The following is a 19,330-nucleotide window of genomic DNA, read 5'->3' as shown; positions in this document are numbered from 1 at the left end:
TTGTGGATGATTACTATACCTTTCTAATGTTGTTGTCCCTGCCTCTCTTTCTCTCTCTCTGGCTCTGTTCCTGTGCTACTGAGTGTAACTACCGCCCCTCCCCCTCTGCCCAGCGTAAAGCACAAGGCTCGCGTGCAGAGTGAAACGGAAAAAAAGTGCGAGAGAGAGGCTGAGAGAAAAAAAAAAAAACCACGTGACGGCTCGCGATAAGGAGCCGGCTCGCGTCGTTCACGTCAAAGAGCCGGCTCTAAGAGCCATTTCGTTCGCGAACGACCCATCACTAGCAGACTGAACTCCACTGAGTTCAAAAGTGTTGCATTCAGTAGTTGCACTGAAGCAACTCTGCTGTTTGAGATGAATGTGCAAGTTTCTCTGTATAAAGGCGAGCCTGTCACTGACTAATTCAACATAAAGAGCATCAAAGATAGCAGGAACTGTAAGTTGTGTCTTTTAAATTGTAAAAAAAAAAGGACCAAAATCATGTTCTTATAGGCTACAGAGACACAAGTTTCCCACCTGAACTTATTTAGTCTTCTAGTTACGAAAGTTAAATCCTTCTCTGAGCTCAGGGGCCAAGATCCGATCAAACTCATACAGTGCCTTCTGATATCTTTAAAAAAATGCCACTAGACACAAACCTTTTCCCAGAAGAGACATTCTTTTGGTTACCCTGAATGATCCGCAACACCCAGCAGAGACAGACATCTGTCTCTTTGTGGGGGATTTTTAAGGAAAATTGAAAATGGTTTGCATTAAATTCACTGAAGCAGAAACCTAGCCTGCTAAAAAAAAAAAAAAATTCTAATAATATCTCTTGTGACAGGGCTGAAACCTTATTTGAGAAGATCTTTGAGAATAACTCTAACCTTGGATGACTCAACCTGTCAGTCCTTTACTTTGTTATGTGCTTTGTCATTTTCTAATTTTGACTCTTAAAATTGTGCTTATGGGAGAGACTAACAAGGATGCTGTTTATACATGGTGTTTGTAAAGGTTTGATCAATCAGAAGGGAAGATGCACTTTATTGGCAAAAGTATTTGCTCGTCTGCCTTCACATGCATATAATCTTAAGTGACATCTCATTGTTAATCCATAGGGTTTAATACGATGCCAGCTCAACCTTTCCAGCTATGAGAGCTTCAACTCTTATGGGAAGGCTTTCCACAAGGATTTGGTGTGTTTATGGGAATCTTTTGACAATTCTTCCAGAAGAGTGTTTGTGAGGTTTGGATGTGAAGGCCCGGCTCACAGTCTCTGCTCTAATTCATCCCAAAGGTGTTCTGTTGTGTTGAAGCCAGACTCACTCATCCATGTCTTTATGGACTTTGCTTTGTGCACCGGTGAGCAGTCATGTTGGAACATGAAGGGGTCATCCCCGAAACCTTCCCACAAAGTTGGGAGCATGAAATTGTCCAAAATGTCTTGGTGTGCTAAGCATCAAGAGTTCCTTTCACTGGAACTAAGGGGCTGAGCCCATCTCTTAAAATATAACCCCACACCATGCTCCCCCTCCACCAAACTTTACACTTGGCACAATGCAGTCAGACATGTACCGTTCTCCTGGCACCCACAAACCCAGACGATCAGATTGCCAGGCTGAAAAGTGTGACACTCCAGAGAACACACCACCACTGCTCTAGATCCAGTGGTGGTGTGCTTTGCATCAGTGGATCCAATGGATCCAAGCCTTACATCACCAAGCACCAATGTTTACATTGGTGCCTGGTGATGCAAGGCTTGGATGCAGCTGCTCGGTCACTGAAACCCATTTCATGAAGCTCTCCACACACTCATCTTGAGCTCAGCTGAAGGCCACATGAAGTTTGGAAGTTTGTAGCAACTGACTCTGCAGAAAGTTGTCGACCTCGGAACACAAAGCCCATTTGCATCTTCTGACCCTGCTCTGTGCTTTTAGGTGACTGAGTTGCGGTTGTTACCGAAAGTGAGGAAACTTCATAACTGGACTTGTTGCAGAGGTGCCATCCTATCACCGTACCACGCTGGAATTTACTGAGCTCTTGAGAGGGTCCAATTCTTTCAAAAATGTTTGTAGAAGCTGTTTTCATCCCTAGGTGATTGAGTTTATTCACCTGTTGACATGGAAGCGATTGGAACACCTGAATGATCAATGATCTGTATGAGTGAGTGAGTACTTTTGTCAATATAGTGTATGTTGCTGTCCTTTAACATTAGTATTGACAAATGTTCAGTGTAGCCTGGTCAGACCAAGATATTAAGTGTATTATGCTTAGCTGTTTACTGCTCCAATTGTGGAATTTATTAAACTTCTGGACTTTTACTGCCAATAATTTGGAGTTGATCCTAACGAAATGGTAATCACCTTGATGATGAGTCAGTGGAGCATGCCTGAACTTAAAAGTATTTTCCACCTGACTTGTTAGGGTCAGAGTTATGGCCATTTCTCGCAGACTTTATGAGCATGGTGTCTATTACATTCTTGTTCATATAGTTCATCCTTGCAAGCTGTAATGGAGAAAAGAAAGGAGCAATCGGGTCAGTACAGTGGAGTTGAATTCAATTCATTTTAGTTTGGATTTAGCAGCATGAAGGGCCCCTTAATCACTACAGACAGGGTTTATTAGACTATCAGACCATAGCAGCCAAGTGATGCATTGGAGAGCAGAATCATTATGATGCTCAGAAGGTGGCCTTCTCTCAGCCACAGTCGCAATTATTAATTTTTTGTATTGACAGGAAACACACCCATGCTGGTTTTAACCCCTCAGGGAATCGACTGCTGCACCCCCAAACTGATGAGTTTCTTATTACTCTCCACTGCCTCTGGGGTTTCTTCATATCTCACTCTCTCTGTGTTTTCTACCCATTATTGTTACTCAACTTTCCCACATCTGCGAACCAGCGGATGAAGCGCTTGAGCCGTGCACATTTTACCCTGTTTTTGTCTTTTAATTGGTCTTTCTTTATTTTCCATTAAGAGGCATGCTGCTTGTTTCCGACTGAGTCTTTGGAGCGCTGCTTGAATACAATGAGGAGTGACGGGAGAAAGAAGGCAGTACAAGTCTAACAGAGTTTTTTTTATAGTATGCGAATCCAATTGCCATAATTACCACAAATTTGATAGATGTGTATCTGTGGAGTTGTATTAGCTCAGCGTCGCCAAGCAAAGAACTGTGAGGATATATTGTGTATTATTTGTCCACCAAAGAGCTACAGGTGGGTTTGCTGCACCTTATGCATTCTGTTCTTATGCAGATAATAAACCCCAGCACAAATAGATAAACAATCCTTCACACATAATTTTCAACACAACGCAGAGTGGAGGGGCTGTTTGCTAACAGTGAGGTGTAACTGAGCATGGCTACATGAGGAATTAGGAATGGCAATTCCGTTAGCTCTACCTCTTTTAGTCCTGAAATCTCATTTGTAGTGTGAGCTTGTTTCCCTTTACAGTGACTCAGAGGTTGTGTCTGGCCTTGATTATGGCACTGTAGAGAAAGACATAGAGGAACATCATCATTAAGACTAGTCTGAGGATGGGGGGAATCAATATTAAGACCTTTAGGAGAGACGCTCTGTCATTTACTATTAATAATGGGCCCTGCAGCCTGCTGTAATAACGCCATTAGGAGTACTGGAAACTGATGCTTTATCCACAGCTAAATGGCCTTTTTACAATACACCCACATGTGGCGACTATAAATGCATACAGTATCCAGTATCATTCTCACACAAACACACATGCACACACCGTATCGCCTGCTTTATCTCACACAGCCCTTCCTGTGCCTAATTGAGAGGGTTAGACAAGAAAAATTGGTCCAAGTCCGATCTTAGTATTCTTTAACTGGACCACAGGAGATGTGGACAAAGACACCGTGAAAGTAAAATCTCAGATATGACAAGGAGATAAAAAGAGGTAGAAAAACAGAATGATAGAAATGAATGTAAAGAGGGAAAGAAAAAAGGTACTGTATGTTCTTTAAAGAGACAGTAACATACATTTTGGCTTTTTAAAATTTTAGTGTTCACGATGTAATGGACTTACGCTATATGTAGCAAATGAAAAATATACTGTAAACAGCCCCAAAATAAAAGAGCAATAGTATTACAGTTAGGGCTGTTCGATATAACGATATATATAGGATGACGATATAAAAACGTCTATGTTTCATTTTACGCTATCGTTTGTTTCGTGGTGTCGCAAAATAAACTGTTTACGGCAATATTTCACTGTAGTGGCTATATTAATTTCTTAAAGTTCTCTCTTTCTCTTATATTTTATATAACCACACTATGGACCACAAGAGCCTGTTTTTGTTTTCGGTAGCAACAACGACGGTAACAGCATCGCGTGTCCGCTTGTTTATGTTCCACATAAACCTTTCACAATAAAGTTCAAGATCCTGTTGAGACTTTTCAAAATAAACGGAATCACGTGAAAGAGCAGATTATTTACGGATGAGAATTAAAAAAGAGCCACCAGGTGCTAAAAAATAAACCTTAGACTCAAACGTTAGAACAGGCTTTTCCCCGCAGCACGCCGTGTAATAAATACTCACAAAGAAAACTGCGGCCTTTACAACTTATGTCTAAAAATGTATCGTTTCATGCATCGGTTAAAACACTCGACTCCAGCTGCATGACGCGCAGCTGGAAACAGTTCCTGCAAGACGAGCTGCCCGAGATTCACAGAATTTATCGGGATGATAGAATTCTTATATCGGGACATGAGATTTTGGTCATATCGCAAAGCCCTAATTACAGTATAGAAATATTTATAGCTTATTAATATACCTTAATTAGTTCTTTCTTCTTTTTTTTAAATCTGAAGTGTGTAGAATTTGTCATGCTAACCCCCTTTTCCATATATTATTTGGCTAGGGTCTTATTCTGAAAGGAAACGTAAAAACTGAAATTGACGGTATCAAAAGTAAAAACTGTAACTGAAGATCAAAGCTCAACATTCAGGTTTGAAAACCAAGTATTTGAGTTCATTTCAGTTCCTGCAGTCGAAAGTAAGAGAAAGGTAATAGCATGCTGTGCTAAGCGTGGCCTATGCAGTAGCTGATATTTTACAGGTCAAAATTTAGGACATTTTGAATGTGATGAAAATAATTGTGGTGGCCTTTTTCAGAAATATACAAATGCACTGTAGCATTTTATGTTATCACCTTTGTTGCTGTTACTGTCTTTGAAGTTCATTTATCTGCTAAATAAAAACCAGCATCTTCAGTTTAACCTCACATTTAATGCCGTTCAATTCAAGTTTATTTATATAGTAAAAGCACTTTATATTGTAAGATAAAGACCCTACAATAATAGAGAGAAAACCTCAACAATCAGACGACCCTCTATAAGGAAGAACAAGACAAGATGTTTTCTGAGCATTCAGTTAGCAAACAAACATGAATAACTTAGGTTTGCTGTTAGCCAAACCTAACTTAATAATATATTTATTACATTGTATTAATTAATAAAGAAAACACTGGACATGTTGTTTGACATATGATCTTTATAAATGGGCACCCACACATGAATATTTAGAATCTGTAGGCAAGGAACAAGACTTCTGATACTAGGAGTTTTCTAGTTTTCATATATAGTCTGTAGTATTGACTAGTCAAATTTAAACAAGCTTTGGCTGCTTTCAGCATGTGTGCAGAGCAAAAGACAAAACACACTGACCCAAAAGCAGTCTCAAAACTCAAGATTTTCATCTCTTTTAAAAAAGTATAGTTATGAAGTCTTGGACCAGATATCCCCTGGCCACACGGAAAGCTCCAAAACATTAGCTGTTAGAGTTTAGCTCATTAGATGATAGCTGATGGATTGTCTGGCTTTGATTATCCTCTTCCTTTTTAAAAAAAATTATTTCTGTTCATGTTGGTTCCTGACTAGAGCTTCATCTGTGCTGTCCCCCCTAAAAGACATTATATGACTTTACCCTTAATGACAGATTTTGACACCTCGGTATATATCAATGAAGATGTAAATTGATGACCATTAGAACACGTTCTGGGTTTTTCCAAGGGTATATGGGAAGCTGCATAGGCAGAGATGACCTTCACTAACCTTTATGCACATCTGGCCATTTTTGTTCTGTAAGCAGGCCTGAAATATGACAGAAATTGCTCAGGTCAGAAATAAGAAATAAAGGTTACCTAAAGGTAAAGGGGGAGTGAGTTAAAAGAAACACCTGCAGTGTTTAGTCCGTTTAAGTTGAACTCTGGTTTGTTTTCCACTTTGGTGCGATTTAGATGAGAACACAGTAATCACACTCAGGTCCAATTGGAGGAGGTTTAGGTCTAGTTTCAAATGAACTCCATAGCAGTATGTTTATGAGGTGAACGTAATCTGACCTAGCTCCCAGGTGTACGTTGCAAGTTTAAGCTAAACTCAGGATACCATAGATACCATAGATCAAGAAGGTCAGTATGAGTTAGCGACTAGCTGTGGAAGGTATCCAGAGCACACCATATTTATTCTTCAACACAGCCTGAACTCTCTTAGCTTTCTTTGCATTTCTTTATGCAGTCTTCAGGGATAGTTCTCCAGGCTTCTTGAAGGACATTCAAAGCTCTTCTCTGGATGTCAGCTGCCTTTTTTTTACTGTACTCCCTCAAGATGATCCCAAACTGCTTCAATAATGTTAAGGTGTTGGCTCTGGTTACTTGAAAGTCAGGGTCCAACTGAGGTCTCTGTTGACGAACCTTGCATGGTTTTTCTTATAATACTCCTGTCAAGGTGGTGGTAGCTGCAGCGCTCAGCTGCTTGGTCAAAGCTTGGATGAGGAAACAGATTTTTTTTTCTCTCTTTTTATTTATGCATGTTTATGAATGTTCATGTCTCAGAGGTGCAGCCGGATATGCGATGCCTCCTGCCTTACAGTGTTTTACTCCTCTGTAACCTGTATGACCTCTTGTGAGAATAAGGAAGCATTATCGATCAACACGTCTCTTTTTGGGTTTCGTTCTCCATGACAACCTCTCTGGTGCAGCAGCACCACTTCACCTCAGCTCTCCTTACATTCCTCTGACCATCACAACAGATATGACCCATTTTACTCAGTGTACTAGTGTGTGTGTGTTTGTGTCTTTGCCAGTAGGATTTAATCAGGTGTGGTTTGTCCTTGGCATGAAATATGAGAAATGTTTGTGTTTAAATGTAAACATGTCTCCTTGCATTTGTGTGTGTGTGTGGATATACAGTAAGAGTCCGAGTGTGCACGCAGGTGTGAGCTCCTGAAGCATAACTGTAGGGTTGTTTGCAGTTAAGAGTTTAGCAGTTAAACTTTGTGAGGAGAGAAGCTCAGAGAATCAATGTGGCAGGACTGCGCCTGCCTCCTCTCTCAGCCTCCCAGGAAAGTGGGCATGTCGGGTCTAATTATGCCTTCCCAAATCAAACAAAATGGCTCCCATTGGTGTCTGCATCAATATGCTCCCTTCTCCAAGCTCATATTCATACAAACAGTGCAACCCATTAGCTATGCCATGTAAACAAAAGTGGTGCTCAGCAATTTGTGTTGTGCATAACAAAGTCTGAATAAAAATCTTTTTATTATCTAGCCACTTCTTTTAGGCTATAAAAAAATATTTTAATTTCAGCATGCTGATGTTTAACTGGTCCTTACTCACACTATAAGCTTAGACCTGAAACAGTTAGTTGATTAAGAAAATTGCTGCTTTTATAATCGGTTTAGAATTAATTTTTCATGTCTTTTTTTTTTTTCCAGAATGACTGGAAACTGGAATTCTTTTTTTCTCAGAATTCTGAGATTAAAGTCAGAATTCTTTTTTTTCCTCCCCGGTGGCACTAATCCTCTTCCGTATATCCGTACATAGACCATAGAAGGTCGGATTAACGTTTACAACCCAGCTCTGAATGTGACAGAATCTAAAACGCTACTCTGTTTTATTGGCCAAGTATGGGTACACATACTATGGATTGTAATAATAATACATTTTATTTGAAAGCGCCTTTCAAAACACTCAAGGTCACTGTACACAGTAGAATAAAAGCAAGAAGTTTACAGAATCATAAAAACATAAGACATAAACAAATAAAATAGGAGTTGAGTTTGGACTTAAAGAGAGAGAAGGAAGAGATGTTTCTTAAATCAGGAGGTAGGGAATTCCAGAGTCGTGGAGCAGAGCAGCTGAAAGCCCTGCTCCCCATGGTTACAAGATAGGGGGAGGGGACAGAGAGTGAAAGGGAAGAAGAAGATCTGAGACAACGAGATGGGGCGGTGGTCTTAACCAGGTCAGAGAGATATGGAGGAGAGAGATGATGAATAGCCTTAAATGTGTGCAAGAGTATTTAGAAAATTGATGCGATATTTGACCGGGAGCCAATGAAGCTGCTGCAGGGGAGGAGTGATGTGGTGGACAGAAGGGGTCCTGGTGATGATATGGACAGCAGAGTTCTGGACGCGTTGGAGCTTGTGGATGGATTTTTGAGTAAGACCAAAAAGAAGTGAATTACAATAATCAATCCGGGAAGTAACAAGGCTATGGACAAGAATGGCAGTGGCATGTGGGGTAAGAAAAGGACGGAGCCGATTAATGTTGCGCAATTGAAAATATGCAGACCGAGTAATATTATTAATGTGTAAATTGAAAGATGGAGTACTGTCGAGGATGACACCCAAACTTTTCACAGAGGAAGAAATGAAGACCGGTGAGTTATCGATAGCAATAGAGAAACTGTTGGTTCTGGATAATGTTGATTTAGTGCCGACCAAGAGGAGCTCGGATTTATTACTATTGAGTTTGAGAAAATTAGAAGAGAACCATGAATTTAGTTCAGCTAAGCAGAGGGTGAGGGAGGATGGGGGAAGAGCAAAATCAGGTTTAGTGGACAGATAAAGCTGGGTGTCATCGGCATAACAGTGAAAATGGATATTGTATTTACGGAAAATATGTCCAAGCGGTAGAAGGTAGATAATGAAAAGAAGGGGCCCCAGGACAGATACCTGGGGCATGGCAGTGGTCAGAGGAAGGGGCTGAGAAGTAAAGGATTTGAGTTGAATGAACTGAGTGCAATCAGACAGGTATGATTTAAACCAGGCTAGTGGAGTATGGGAGAGACCGATAGAGGCTAGCCTACTGAGAAGAATGGAGTGAGAAATAGTGTCGAAAGCAGCACTCAGATCGAGGAGAATAAGAATGGAAAGTAAACCGGAGTCAGCTGCCATTGGTTATTTTTATAAGTGCTGTTTCAGTGCTATGGGAGGGGCGAAAACCAGACTGGAACTGTTCATACAGATTATTATTAGTTAAATGTGAGTGGAGTTGTGTGGCAACTATTTTCTCAAGAATTTTTGAAAGGAATGGTAGATTGGAAATAGGCCAAAAATTCTCAAAATTATTGGGATCTAGACCAGTTTTTTTTTCAATATTGGGGTGATGGTGGCAATTTTGAGGGAAGCAGGAACAGTTCCAGTGGTAAGTGAAGAGCAGATGATGGCAGATATGAGCGGAAGCAAAGAAGGTAGACATGCCTTAACCAAAACTGTAGGAATGGGGTCTAGCTGACAAGTAGAAGGTTTTGACTTACAGATGAAATCTGAAATATCAGTAACTGAGCGGAGCTGGAAAGCAGAAAAACAGTGTGATGGGAGAGGACTTGTACTTGTTTTGTCTTTGCGCTCACTGTAAACAGAACAGAGAATATTGATAATACCATGTATGGCTTCACGTGTGCAGTGGTGCAAAGTCCAAAGACTTTCAACAAATAAAGAAATGATGGGTAACTGTTACCATGGGAAGCTGACAGTGGGTATAATTATATATATTACATGTATTACATAACTGTTTACTAATATATCAGTATATAGTTATGTAATGTTAATATTAGTGGGTGTATACACATGGACCAGTCTTTTTTTCACAATTACATTAATACATTAATGTAGAAATACATCTTCTGCAGCATTATAAGGGACACACACAATAATACATCATAGTAATGATTAAACTGTGTTTAATCTGAAATTCTGAGCAAACCTGAAGCTACTTAAATAGTTTAACTTTGAGGTTGCATTAATATATTAGTTAGTTAGCTTATGTCAAGTAAGTCCACATCTCTTTAAAAAGCATTTAGCAAAAAGGGGTATTGTTCATGCAAAATATCAGATTTACGTCCAGCTATGAAAGAAAGTAATCTTTGTGACCTATGGTACGCTCTACGTTACAGTATGAGGTAAATCTGAGTCTTTTTCTGGTTTGACTAAAGAATGTCTGCCTTCTGATTTTTCTGTAAGCCTGTGGTTTGCATACTTCACTAAAAAGTAGCTGTTGCCTGGAGGAAGACGGCTTGTAAAGATGAATAAATGTTGTTTAAGTGTGACCTTAAGGTGCTGAGGGAATCGTGGGCAGGGTTTTCATCTATAAGCCTCCGTGACAGAAGTTGTAGTACTCTCAGTTCCACAAAGCCAGAAAGACGAACACACAGAAAGGTAGTTTTTGCTTTGTTTTTTTAGTAACTAAGATAAGAGAGATTGGATGGACATTTGGACTAGTGTTGACAAACATGACTAAGTGTATATATTCAGTGACATTTGGGAACTGAATGTGTGGGTACAGAGCTAAGCTACATATAATCAGGAAAATCTTACTTGTGAATAAATTGCACTTTTAAAGATTTTAGACTGTGAGAGGAAATGTTCCATCTCACAAGGTCTATCAGGAAAAATGTGACCTTCCTCAGAGAGAGACTAAAAACCTCAGCAGCTGTCCGTAGCACTGGTGAGGTGATGTCAGGCATCCTTGTTTCCGTGAACTGCTGGAATTGAAATCACAACAAGCCCGTGGCCTCTGGAATTGGTTGTTCCAGTGTTTACGTCAGTAATTAGTGGAGGAACAGAGCCTTAGTTTTTGCTGTAGCCTGCTGAGCGTTTATTGATCCCCAATTAAATCTTTTTAAGCTTTCATCATATATAAACAACGGCATAAATCACTACAAATGAAATATTGTTACTACAGAGGTTGGTACAAGTTTAATAAATCATTAATGTCAGTGAACTTAGCTTAATTAACAGTTGTTCCAACTTGGAAATGAGATGAGCAGAGGATATACATTCTTCAATATAAAATATTACTGAAATAACAGGAAGTGATTTTTTTTTTTCAATTTGGAGGCTTGGGGAGAGCACATTTAACAGGTGTTAAGGTGCTGATTGATATACTTTTAGATCTTTATATGTGTGGGCACTCATAGAACAGTTAATATTTTAGCTGTGTACTAAGACATTCACCTTATAGGTGAATACACACGATGAATACACTAAAGACAAATGATGCAACAACTATCGAGCCATTATAGTTATTTATAGTCCCAATCCTCTGTACTCGGGGCCTCGCGTGTTATCATGACAGGTAAACGGTTTAGAGCTGTTTCCAAGTATGTTGTGTACATTTGGTATCACTGCGCTCAAAGGAGCTGTCAGTACAAATGAAAAAAGGCCATCCTGAGGCAGCAAAAACAAAGAAAATCTTCAAAGGGATAACAGAAATATTAGGAAGGGCAAAATCAACAGTTTTGATACAAGAACGCTTGTGAGCTTAGAAACATGGGGAAAAAAAGCTTGGACTTAAAGTAAAGAGCATTGTGAGTGGTCATAATCATGACAGGAAACTTAGTGTTATCAGAACAGGCAGCCAATTTAGGAACACTCCATTAGGAAGGCTTATAATTATCCAAATCTATGATGAAGACTTCACAAAAAGAAATACAGAAAGATCACCACAAAATGCAAACGTGTTCAAAGAAGAAAAAGATAATATTATAAAATTGCCAAAAACAGCCAGTAAGATAACTGTGGAGAAGAAAGTGTGGAGAAGGCTTTGACAGGTTCTGATCCTGAAGCGTACTACATTTAAAAAAAAGTACAGCAGAGGCAGTATGATGCAGTATGATGCATGGATCAACATCGCTTCTTTGGCACTGGGTCACAACTCACATTTACACAAGTACATTTTTTGAAGTGTCACTTTGTGCAAAGCTCGGGCAGCAAACTTCACTGGAGGACACTTGAGAGTACAGAAAGGCAATGACCTGAAACATAATGTGAATGCAGCTCAGGAGTTTTTGAAGGTCTGAAAGTGGAATATTCTGCAGTGACCAGGTCAGTGACCTGATCTCAACCTGATCTTGCTGCATTTCACTTGCTTAAAAAAAAGGAAAAAAGATCCACAAACAACTAAAGACAGCTGCAGCAGTGACCTGGCAAACCCATTTTTTTTACACTTTAGACCCTCAAAATAGGTGACTTTGTCTACCGGAGGTTTCTTCCTGTTAAAAGGGAGTTTTTCCTTCCCACTTCCTTAATAGGGGGGTCATCTGATTGTTTAGACCCTCTTTACCTTACACTATTAAGCACCTTGAGGTGACTGCTGTTGTGATGTGGCACTATATAAATCAAATTGAATTGAATTAATGTTACAAACTGTCTTCCTGGTTCAGTATTTTGACAGTTGCATAGTCCTCTTGTTGTCAGATTTGATTGCATATTCATATCCTTAACGTATAGCTGTTGACAGATTTGTTTACTTTTTTTAAATGCATTTGCAGTGGCAGCCTTGCTTTGATCAGTAAAGACGTTGTATTGTAGGACAGAACATTTGATGATCTTTCATTTGAACATATGTGAAGGTGGTGTTTTTTTTCATGTGAAGACACTTATTTAGGCATGTAGAATTAGAAATATTGACGTTTAAACGCTGAACAAGCTCTCTAATTTGGGTGTGTGGCGTTAGGTAAATGAACAGCTGTGCAGACAGATCTGGTTCTTTTGTGTTGCTAAGCAACAAAGACATTAGATTATCTGATGTATGTGGCCAACTATCTATACGTCTCTGTGTGTAAAACTGAATTCTGCTCGATTTTCAGGGTTTCTTTAGTAAAACGTGAAGCTGTCTGCATGGTTAAACATGCAGTTGATTCTGTGGATCCAAGTAGCTTGCTAAATACTCAGCTGGAGCCTTTTAGCTCACCCAGCAGTAGCAGAAGAGATACGTTTTAACGAGATATTGAGCACAGGAATTAAGCAGTCAAGCCCTTGTGGAATATTTAAGGGCACTAGTGATTATGAATAAAATGGACAGTAAATTTAGTGCTCTGTATGGTAAACTGGGAGTGATTTTGGACTCATCTAATCACATAATGAGGTGAAGACTGCTGTGGTGGAGGTAGTGCCAGCAGCTCCACCAGTAACGGCAGATGTGGGCAGAAGGGAGGAATTTGTTTAAATGAACCTTTGTGTTTAAATGTTTGTGCGTGATTTTGGGGATCATGTAAAAGAGAGTCGATGGGCAGTGTGAGTCTGTGTAGTCCTGCGCTGATTGCTGTCTGCCTTGATTGATGGTGTTGATTGATTGTGCCGTCGTCCTTTCTACCCCGCTTTCATGCTGCCGTTTTTGGCAATCTATAAAAACTGCCTTTCCCAGAATTATTTTCTGCTTTGTTGAAGCAGACAGGCACCAAACGAGTTCACTGTGATGTTTACAGCATCAAGTTTAACTCTGAGACTGGTAAATTTGTTCTGTTTGAACAGTCACACCAATAAAGCTTCTTCAAATACACCCCTCCTCCACAGTCAGCTGTGCCTCGAGCCAAGCGCTCATATCACGAGCGTGTGTTTCTGTGTTGGTGTTTGTTTACGTCTCGTGTTTTGACCAAACCTTGCTCAAGACGGTGCTCGAGGCATCTTCTGCAGCTGTGAGCTCATCAGCCCTCCGTGTGCGGATGAGTGAGTGTAACCTCACTGTGACATATGCTGCTGCTGCTGCGCGTCACAGTATTTCTCTCTAGTCTAGGCTACTTTGACACAAGGTCAAACAGGGAGAGCATCTGGTGGACGGGAGATGGAGAGTATTTGAGGAACGTCGGGGAGCATCTGGATGTGCTCATACATGGAAAAAAATACCGACACACACTCTACAAATGCTTTCACATGCATAAACATTTATCTGATACTACCACGTACTGTCTCTCTCAGTCTTTTGGAGACACACACACAAAACGCACACACACCAGTGCAGTAATAGCAGCAGCAGATAGGGGCTGCTGCAGGACTGTGGAAGTCATCCGGCCAATCCGCTGGTAGGTTTTTGTGGAGCCCGGCTTCACACTGGTACATCTTCTCCTCTTTTTTTCCTCCCGACGGTCGTCGTCTCTCGCCATCTATCCGTGTCATTTTACATCTCCCATCCCCCCCGTCCTTATCTTCTTCCCTGGGACTAAAATTGGCTGCAGCTGGTTACTGCTGTGTGCTGGAGCAGCAGTGGAGAAGCAGAGGCAGGAGGCGAGAGAGTGTGGTTTCACCAAGGCGGCAGAAGATGTGCGGTGGATGGTTGCAAGGCTAGAGGACGCCTGGGAGGACAGGCTGTCTTTGGATATATACCTGTAGAGAAAGGACCGCTTATATCAACATCTGGGCCAGGTACTGATGAGGTGCCCGGCTTGCACAGCTCTTTCTCTCGGATGTCTTTCTCTCTCTGAGCATGTATCGGTGTGTATGTAGAGATATATGTATGCTGGTGTCTGTGCATGTCAGAGATATGGCCTATGCATGAATGCATAGCTGCATGACATCATGGTAAACCCATCTAGAACAATCACTGTCTAGTAGTAATGCCAATCAAGATTTCATCCTGTCTTCCATCTATTCCTTTGTTTTCCTCTCCTCTCCTCATTTCCTCTCCTTTCCTATCCTCTCCTCCTCTCCTCTCTCCTCTCCTCTCACCTCGCTCTTTTCTATTTGTGAAGCATTTCATGGTGCTTCGTGGCCTTGCTAAAATGGTGTCAGTTTACATAAGATGTTAGACTAAAAGGGTTGATCATTTGAGAATTACAGTGTCACCTGTGTCAGGGCCGTGTATGCATGGTTCCAATGTAAAGAGTTTCCTATGAAAGGCAGACACTGCCTGAATCTTAACTGGTATCCTGAACGCTGTCAACTCCATTTGGCAGGAGGTCACTAGAGTATGCATGAGTGAGGAGGCATTTTTGTCATTTGTAAATGCATGGCATGTAACCTCATCCCTCCCGCTGTCGGATGTGATGGTTTTGCATATCGAATGCTGTGTGGAAAATAAGTTCCCCTCCTCTCATCCTCCTGGGCTTCTTTGGTTTCAGATGAAGGGAGGAGAAACTATTCATGGACATTATCACACACACACACACACACGCACGCACTATATGCCGCATAGATATGTTGGCCTGCTCCTTAGCCTTTTGCCCTTATTTTGTTTGTCATTTACTTTTCTTTGTTTCAGCTCAGTGACATAATGAAAAGGGTGAAAGCTCAAACAGCACGTAATCATCAGAGACAGAGAGGGAGAAATGAGGAGGTTTGAGCTTCTGTCCTCTGTAGCCTTTGTCACCCAACCTGCTGACACCGCACATTTAACCCCAAGGGGATCACTGGTTTACACAATTGCTCTAGTAGCCTTTGCTGTTTTGCTTTGTTGTGAAAATCATTGCAAGCCATTTTTTTTCTCATGACACTACAAAATTGTGTTTTGTTCTCTCTCCCCTCCTTTAACATGCCATTTTCCCTTTTATTGCTCCTCAAGGAAGTTTTATACTGTTAAAATATTCCTCAGTGTTTCTCTTTGCTAACAGCTTTGACAGTCTGTGCATTCTGTATTGGTGCGCTTCGGCTTTTTGTTGGAAAATATTAAAGAAAATTACTCAAACTTGAAGACGAAGAGCTTCTGAAGTAGCTGATATTCATGCATTGATGCTTTGTGTCATTTTAAACTTTCAGTTTTCCGTAACGGGTTTAAAGTTGTGTGTCTTTTTTTGTTTAATAACTGGTGCTTGTTCTTCCACTGCAGTGTAAATCCTTTTGGTGGTTTTTGAAACAGTCTGACTTGGATCAAGAGAAAAATGTCCTTTGCCAGTTTGTGTCTGTTGTCATCAAGCTCTGACCTCTCTCTCTCTCTCTTGCTCGTTTTGTGTTTTAGGGGGGGTGGTTGACAAGGATTTGCGGCACTACCTCAACCTGCGCTTCTCCAAGGGCTCAGTGGACCACGACCACCAGCAAATCATCAGAGACAACCTCTACCTCCGCACTGTTCCCTGTGAGTCCACATCACCCTCTATCGCTCCCCTCTTCCACCCTCTGGCCTCCATCACTGCTGCACTCCTCTTCTTTTTCTTTTTTTACTCTTCTTTGATCTCATCCTCTCTGCTGCCTCACTGTATGTCTGTAATTGTCTCTTTCATTCTCTAGCACCATTTCTTGGATATCATTGTCAACCCTCCTCCACCAGCTAACACACCTTGTCTTTCTCTCCGCTTGCCCCTGAGATGTTACCCTTTTATTTTACACACACACACACACACACTCATTCTCTCTGTCTCTCGCCGTCTATCGCTCCTTCTCTTCCCTCAGTCGTCCGGCTGCCGAGCTTTCAGCCTGAGGTTTCCACGGCAACCACCCTCTTGTCTTGAGGCTTGCGTTGTGGTAATGCCCTGCCCCCCCTTTAGCACATGCTAGACATGCACAACATACACAGATTTCTTTCTGTGTGTGATGAATTTTACACGCTGACCAAATGAGATGTTACATGTGAATGTTTTTTTTTTTTTTTTTTTTTTTTGTCTGGGTTTTTTTTGGTTCTTTTTTGGGTTGTTGTCTTTTTTGTTTCCCCGGCACGTATGCCTTTGGCCTGTTGGGCAGCGATGTCATTGTGTGATTAATATTGAGGGGATGCAAGGCCCAGCAGGATCTTCCTGTGTCAATACAGGCAGCAGCTCATGAATCAGGCCTGATGCTTGAGTCTGCAGACTGCATGCAGCGTGTGGATGAGCTCGCTTTGCATGCATGTTTGGTGAAGGGTTTTGCACTCATCTGACATGTTTCATTATCTTCTGTTAATAGGCCAATTCATAGCGCAGATTCTGGTACAGACGCATGAGGAAACAGAGCTCGGCTTGACGTCAGCGATGGGTGTTTTTGTACTGGCTGCCTCTACTATACTAGATGTCCTCTCTGCCGGTGTGTTGAGCTGCTGACACAGAAGTGATTGTTTAATACGGTCCCACAGCTGCACAGTTCCTGAGCCTCTCTCTCTCACTATCACTCTATCACTCTTTTTTTTCTCCTCTTTTTCCCGCCGTCTTCATCTTCTGCTTTCACTCTCTCTCATGTTCCCCCTGCTCCCCTCCCACCCTCCTCTGCCTCTTTGATTTCTTTTGGTCACCACCTCACCATCACATTTTCTCTCCCTTTCAATTTTAACTCCAGGCGGCCTCTCCTTCTCCTTCCCTCTGCCTCTCCGTTCCTCTTTCTTTCTCAGACTGTTGGCTGTGTAATAGTGCAGTGAAGGCAGACTGACAGGGTGACGACAGAGGTGGTGTGGACTGGCTAAGCTTCAACACTTCTGCCCTATTGAGGCTGAAGGGCAGCACGTGTCTGTTTTGGTGGTTTTGTCGCCACATTGCAATCATAGTCCCCTTCCAGGGCTTTATGGGAACGGAAAGATGCTCATTCTGCGTGATGTGTTTGAGCAGTAATGACATCCCCATAATTAACTGCCTATCACTTAACAAAGCTGATACAGTGTAATGAAGATTATAGAAATTCCAACTCATAGACCTCCTGCATAGCGGCTTTGAATCATCATATGCTGATTATTTAAATGTCATTAAAATGCAGTTGTAATACTGCAGGAATCCCCCAAATTTATTTTAATGGTGAGCACTTTGTACTACTTGCGCTGTCTCATATACACTAATCAGCCACAACGCTGAAACCAGTGAAGTGAATAACATTGGCTTTAATATCAGTGGCAGCTGTTGAAGAGCAGGCTGATGAACTATCACTTTGTGAAGTTGGTGCGCTGGAAGCAGGAGAAATGGTCGGGCATTAGGATTGGAGTGACTTTGAAAGTTTCCAAAGTATGATGGTTAGAGGAGCAGGTCAGAGCACCTCAGTAGGGAAGTGTTGTGTGGTGTTCCCTGTATGCAGGTGTTAGTACCTGCAGAAGCAGTCCAACATAGGACAGGCAGTGAACCGGTGAGAGGGTCATGGGCTCACAAATTGCTGATTGAAGGGCATCAGAGGGGCAGTTCTGTAGCCGGTGCAGCATGCATGCCATGTCCTGAAAGCTGAAGTCCTTACTGCAGCAGCCTTGGTTCGCCTCAGGTCATTTGCTGCGTGACATTCACCCCCTCTCCCCCCTTACTTTTTACTGTCTTATCAAATTAAGGCATATTTTCTCCACTATATCTCTCTTTTTTTTTTAAATAGGGGAACACAAAATTTAGAGGGAGCTGTGTGCTTATTCCCATCTTTCCAAGTTGTGATCAGAACCGGACAGCAGAGCAGTTAAGGAAGGTGTTCTGATGGTCTGATGATGTGTTTGAGCACAAGCTGGCAGAGACAGTTTGATGCTCTAGGTAGTGATTTGCTGGGTAATCTTGGGTCCTGTCATTCATGTGGAAGCTTTTGTACCTACGTAAACATTTTTTGTTTTGTTTGGTTTTTTTCCTGATGGCAGCGGCCATCTCTTTCAACAGGATAAAGCCACATTGCTGTGCTCCTAAAATCCCTGCTGTAATTTCTGGAATGCGTTCAACCTTCTGTTGACCTGGCCTTGAGGCCCCTCTCTTCACCTGCGCAGGACTTAAATGACCTGCTGCTTATGTCATAAACCTCAGAGGGTTTTTTTTGGAGTTCATGCCTCACCAGAGCTGTTCAAGGAGACCTACAAAATATTTGAAAGGTGGTATTAGTGTGGCTGATCAGTGTATAGTCAACGCACGATTTCCTGGCAGTGTGAGACTCGCATAAGCAGGCGTTGCTCAACCGTCAGTGACACAGCATCAGAAGGGCCAAAAACAAGGTTGATGGTCCTGAGTGCTGCACTGCTCGTGCCCTGTGGGCTGTTTGTTGTTGTGGTTTGGAGCGTTATAAAATCAGTGTTTTTTCTCCCTTGTCTGCAGCGCTCTGACCACGCTGTCAGTGCCGGTCTGTCAGCTTGATGAGCAGACGCCACTCTGCATCACAACACGCTGTCAGGGACGTGGGAGGAGGTGTGTCTGTCTGTGTGTGCGTGTGTGTTTGCGTGCGTGTGTTCATACAGCTAGAAGACTCACATGCTGACATCAACTACTGCATCCTGTTACATCATTCAGCTCAAGGATTGTCCATTCTTTCAGCAAAAATAATGAAATGAACATACTCGTTTACTCTCGGTCATTAATAACCGTATACAGATGCTGTATTGTGGCCTGCAGCCTATTGTGTGTGTGTGTCTTCTGTTTTGTTTGCTTGTGGATTTTTACTTATTTCAGGTTTATTTTGCACATGCGTTCACGCTTCAACAGGCACACAAA

At 41.6% G+C, this 19,330-nt stretch overlaps 1 protein-coding gene across 7 annotated transcripts in view; it reads left to right on the top strand.

Moving 5' to 3' along the window:
• magi2b (membrane associated guanylate kinase, WW and PDZ domain containing 2b) overlaps positions 1-19,330 on the top strand; it is an 89,571-nt gene that overhangs the window by 11,253 nt on the left and 58,988 nt on the right. For 6 of the 7 annotated variants that reach the window (XM_082540868.1, XM_082540867.1, XM_082540866.1 and 3 more), the window contains exon 2: positions 15,952-16,068. In XM_082540868.1, coding sequence (XP_082396994.1) covers positions 15,952-16,068 — 117 coding nt within the window. Of the gene's footprint in view, positions 1-14,335; positions 14,424-15,951; positions 16,069-19,330 lie in introns of those variants that run through there. The other variant, XM_082540870.1, reaches the window with a different exon arrangement.

This window comes from Aulonocara stuartgranti (assembly GCF_965226115.1).
Source record: "Aulonocara stuartgranti genome assembly, chromosome: 7".
In the NCBI taxonomy this organism is placed as follows: domain Eukaryota; kingdom Metazoa; phylum Chordata; class Actinopteri; order Cichliformes; family Cichlidae; genus Aulonocara; species Aulonocara stuartgranti.
This window is presented reverse-complemented; position numbering and strand designations above follow the sequence as displayed.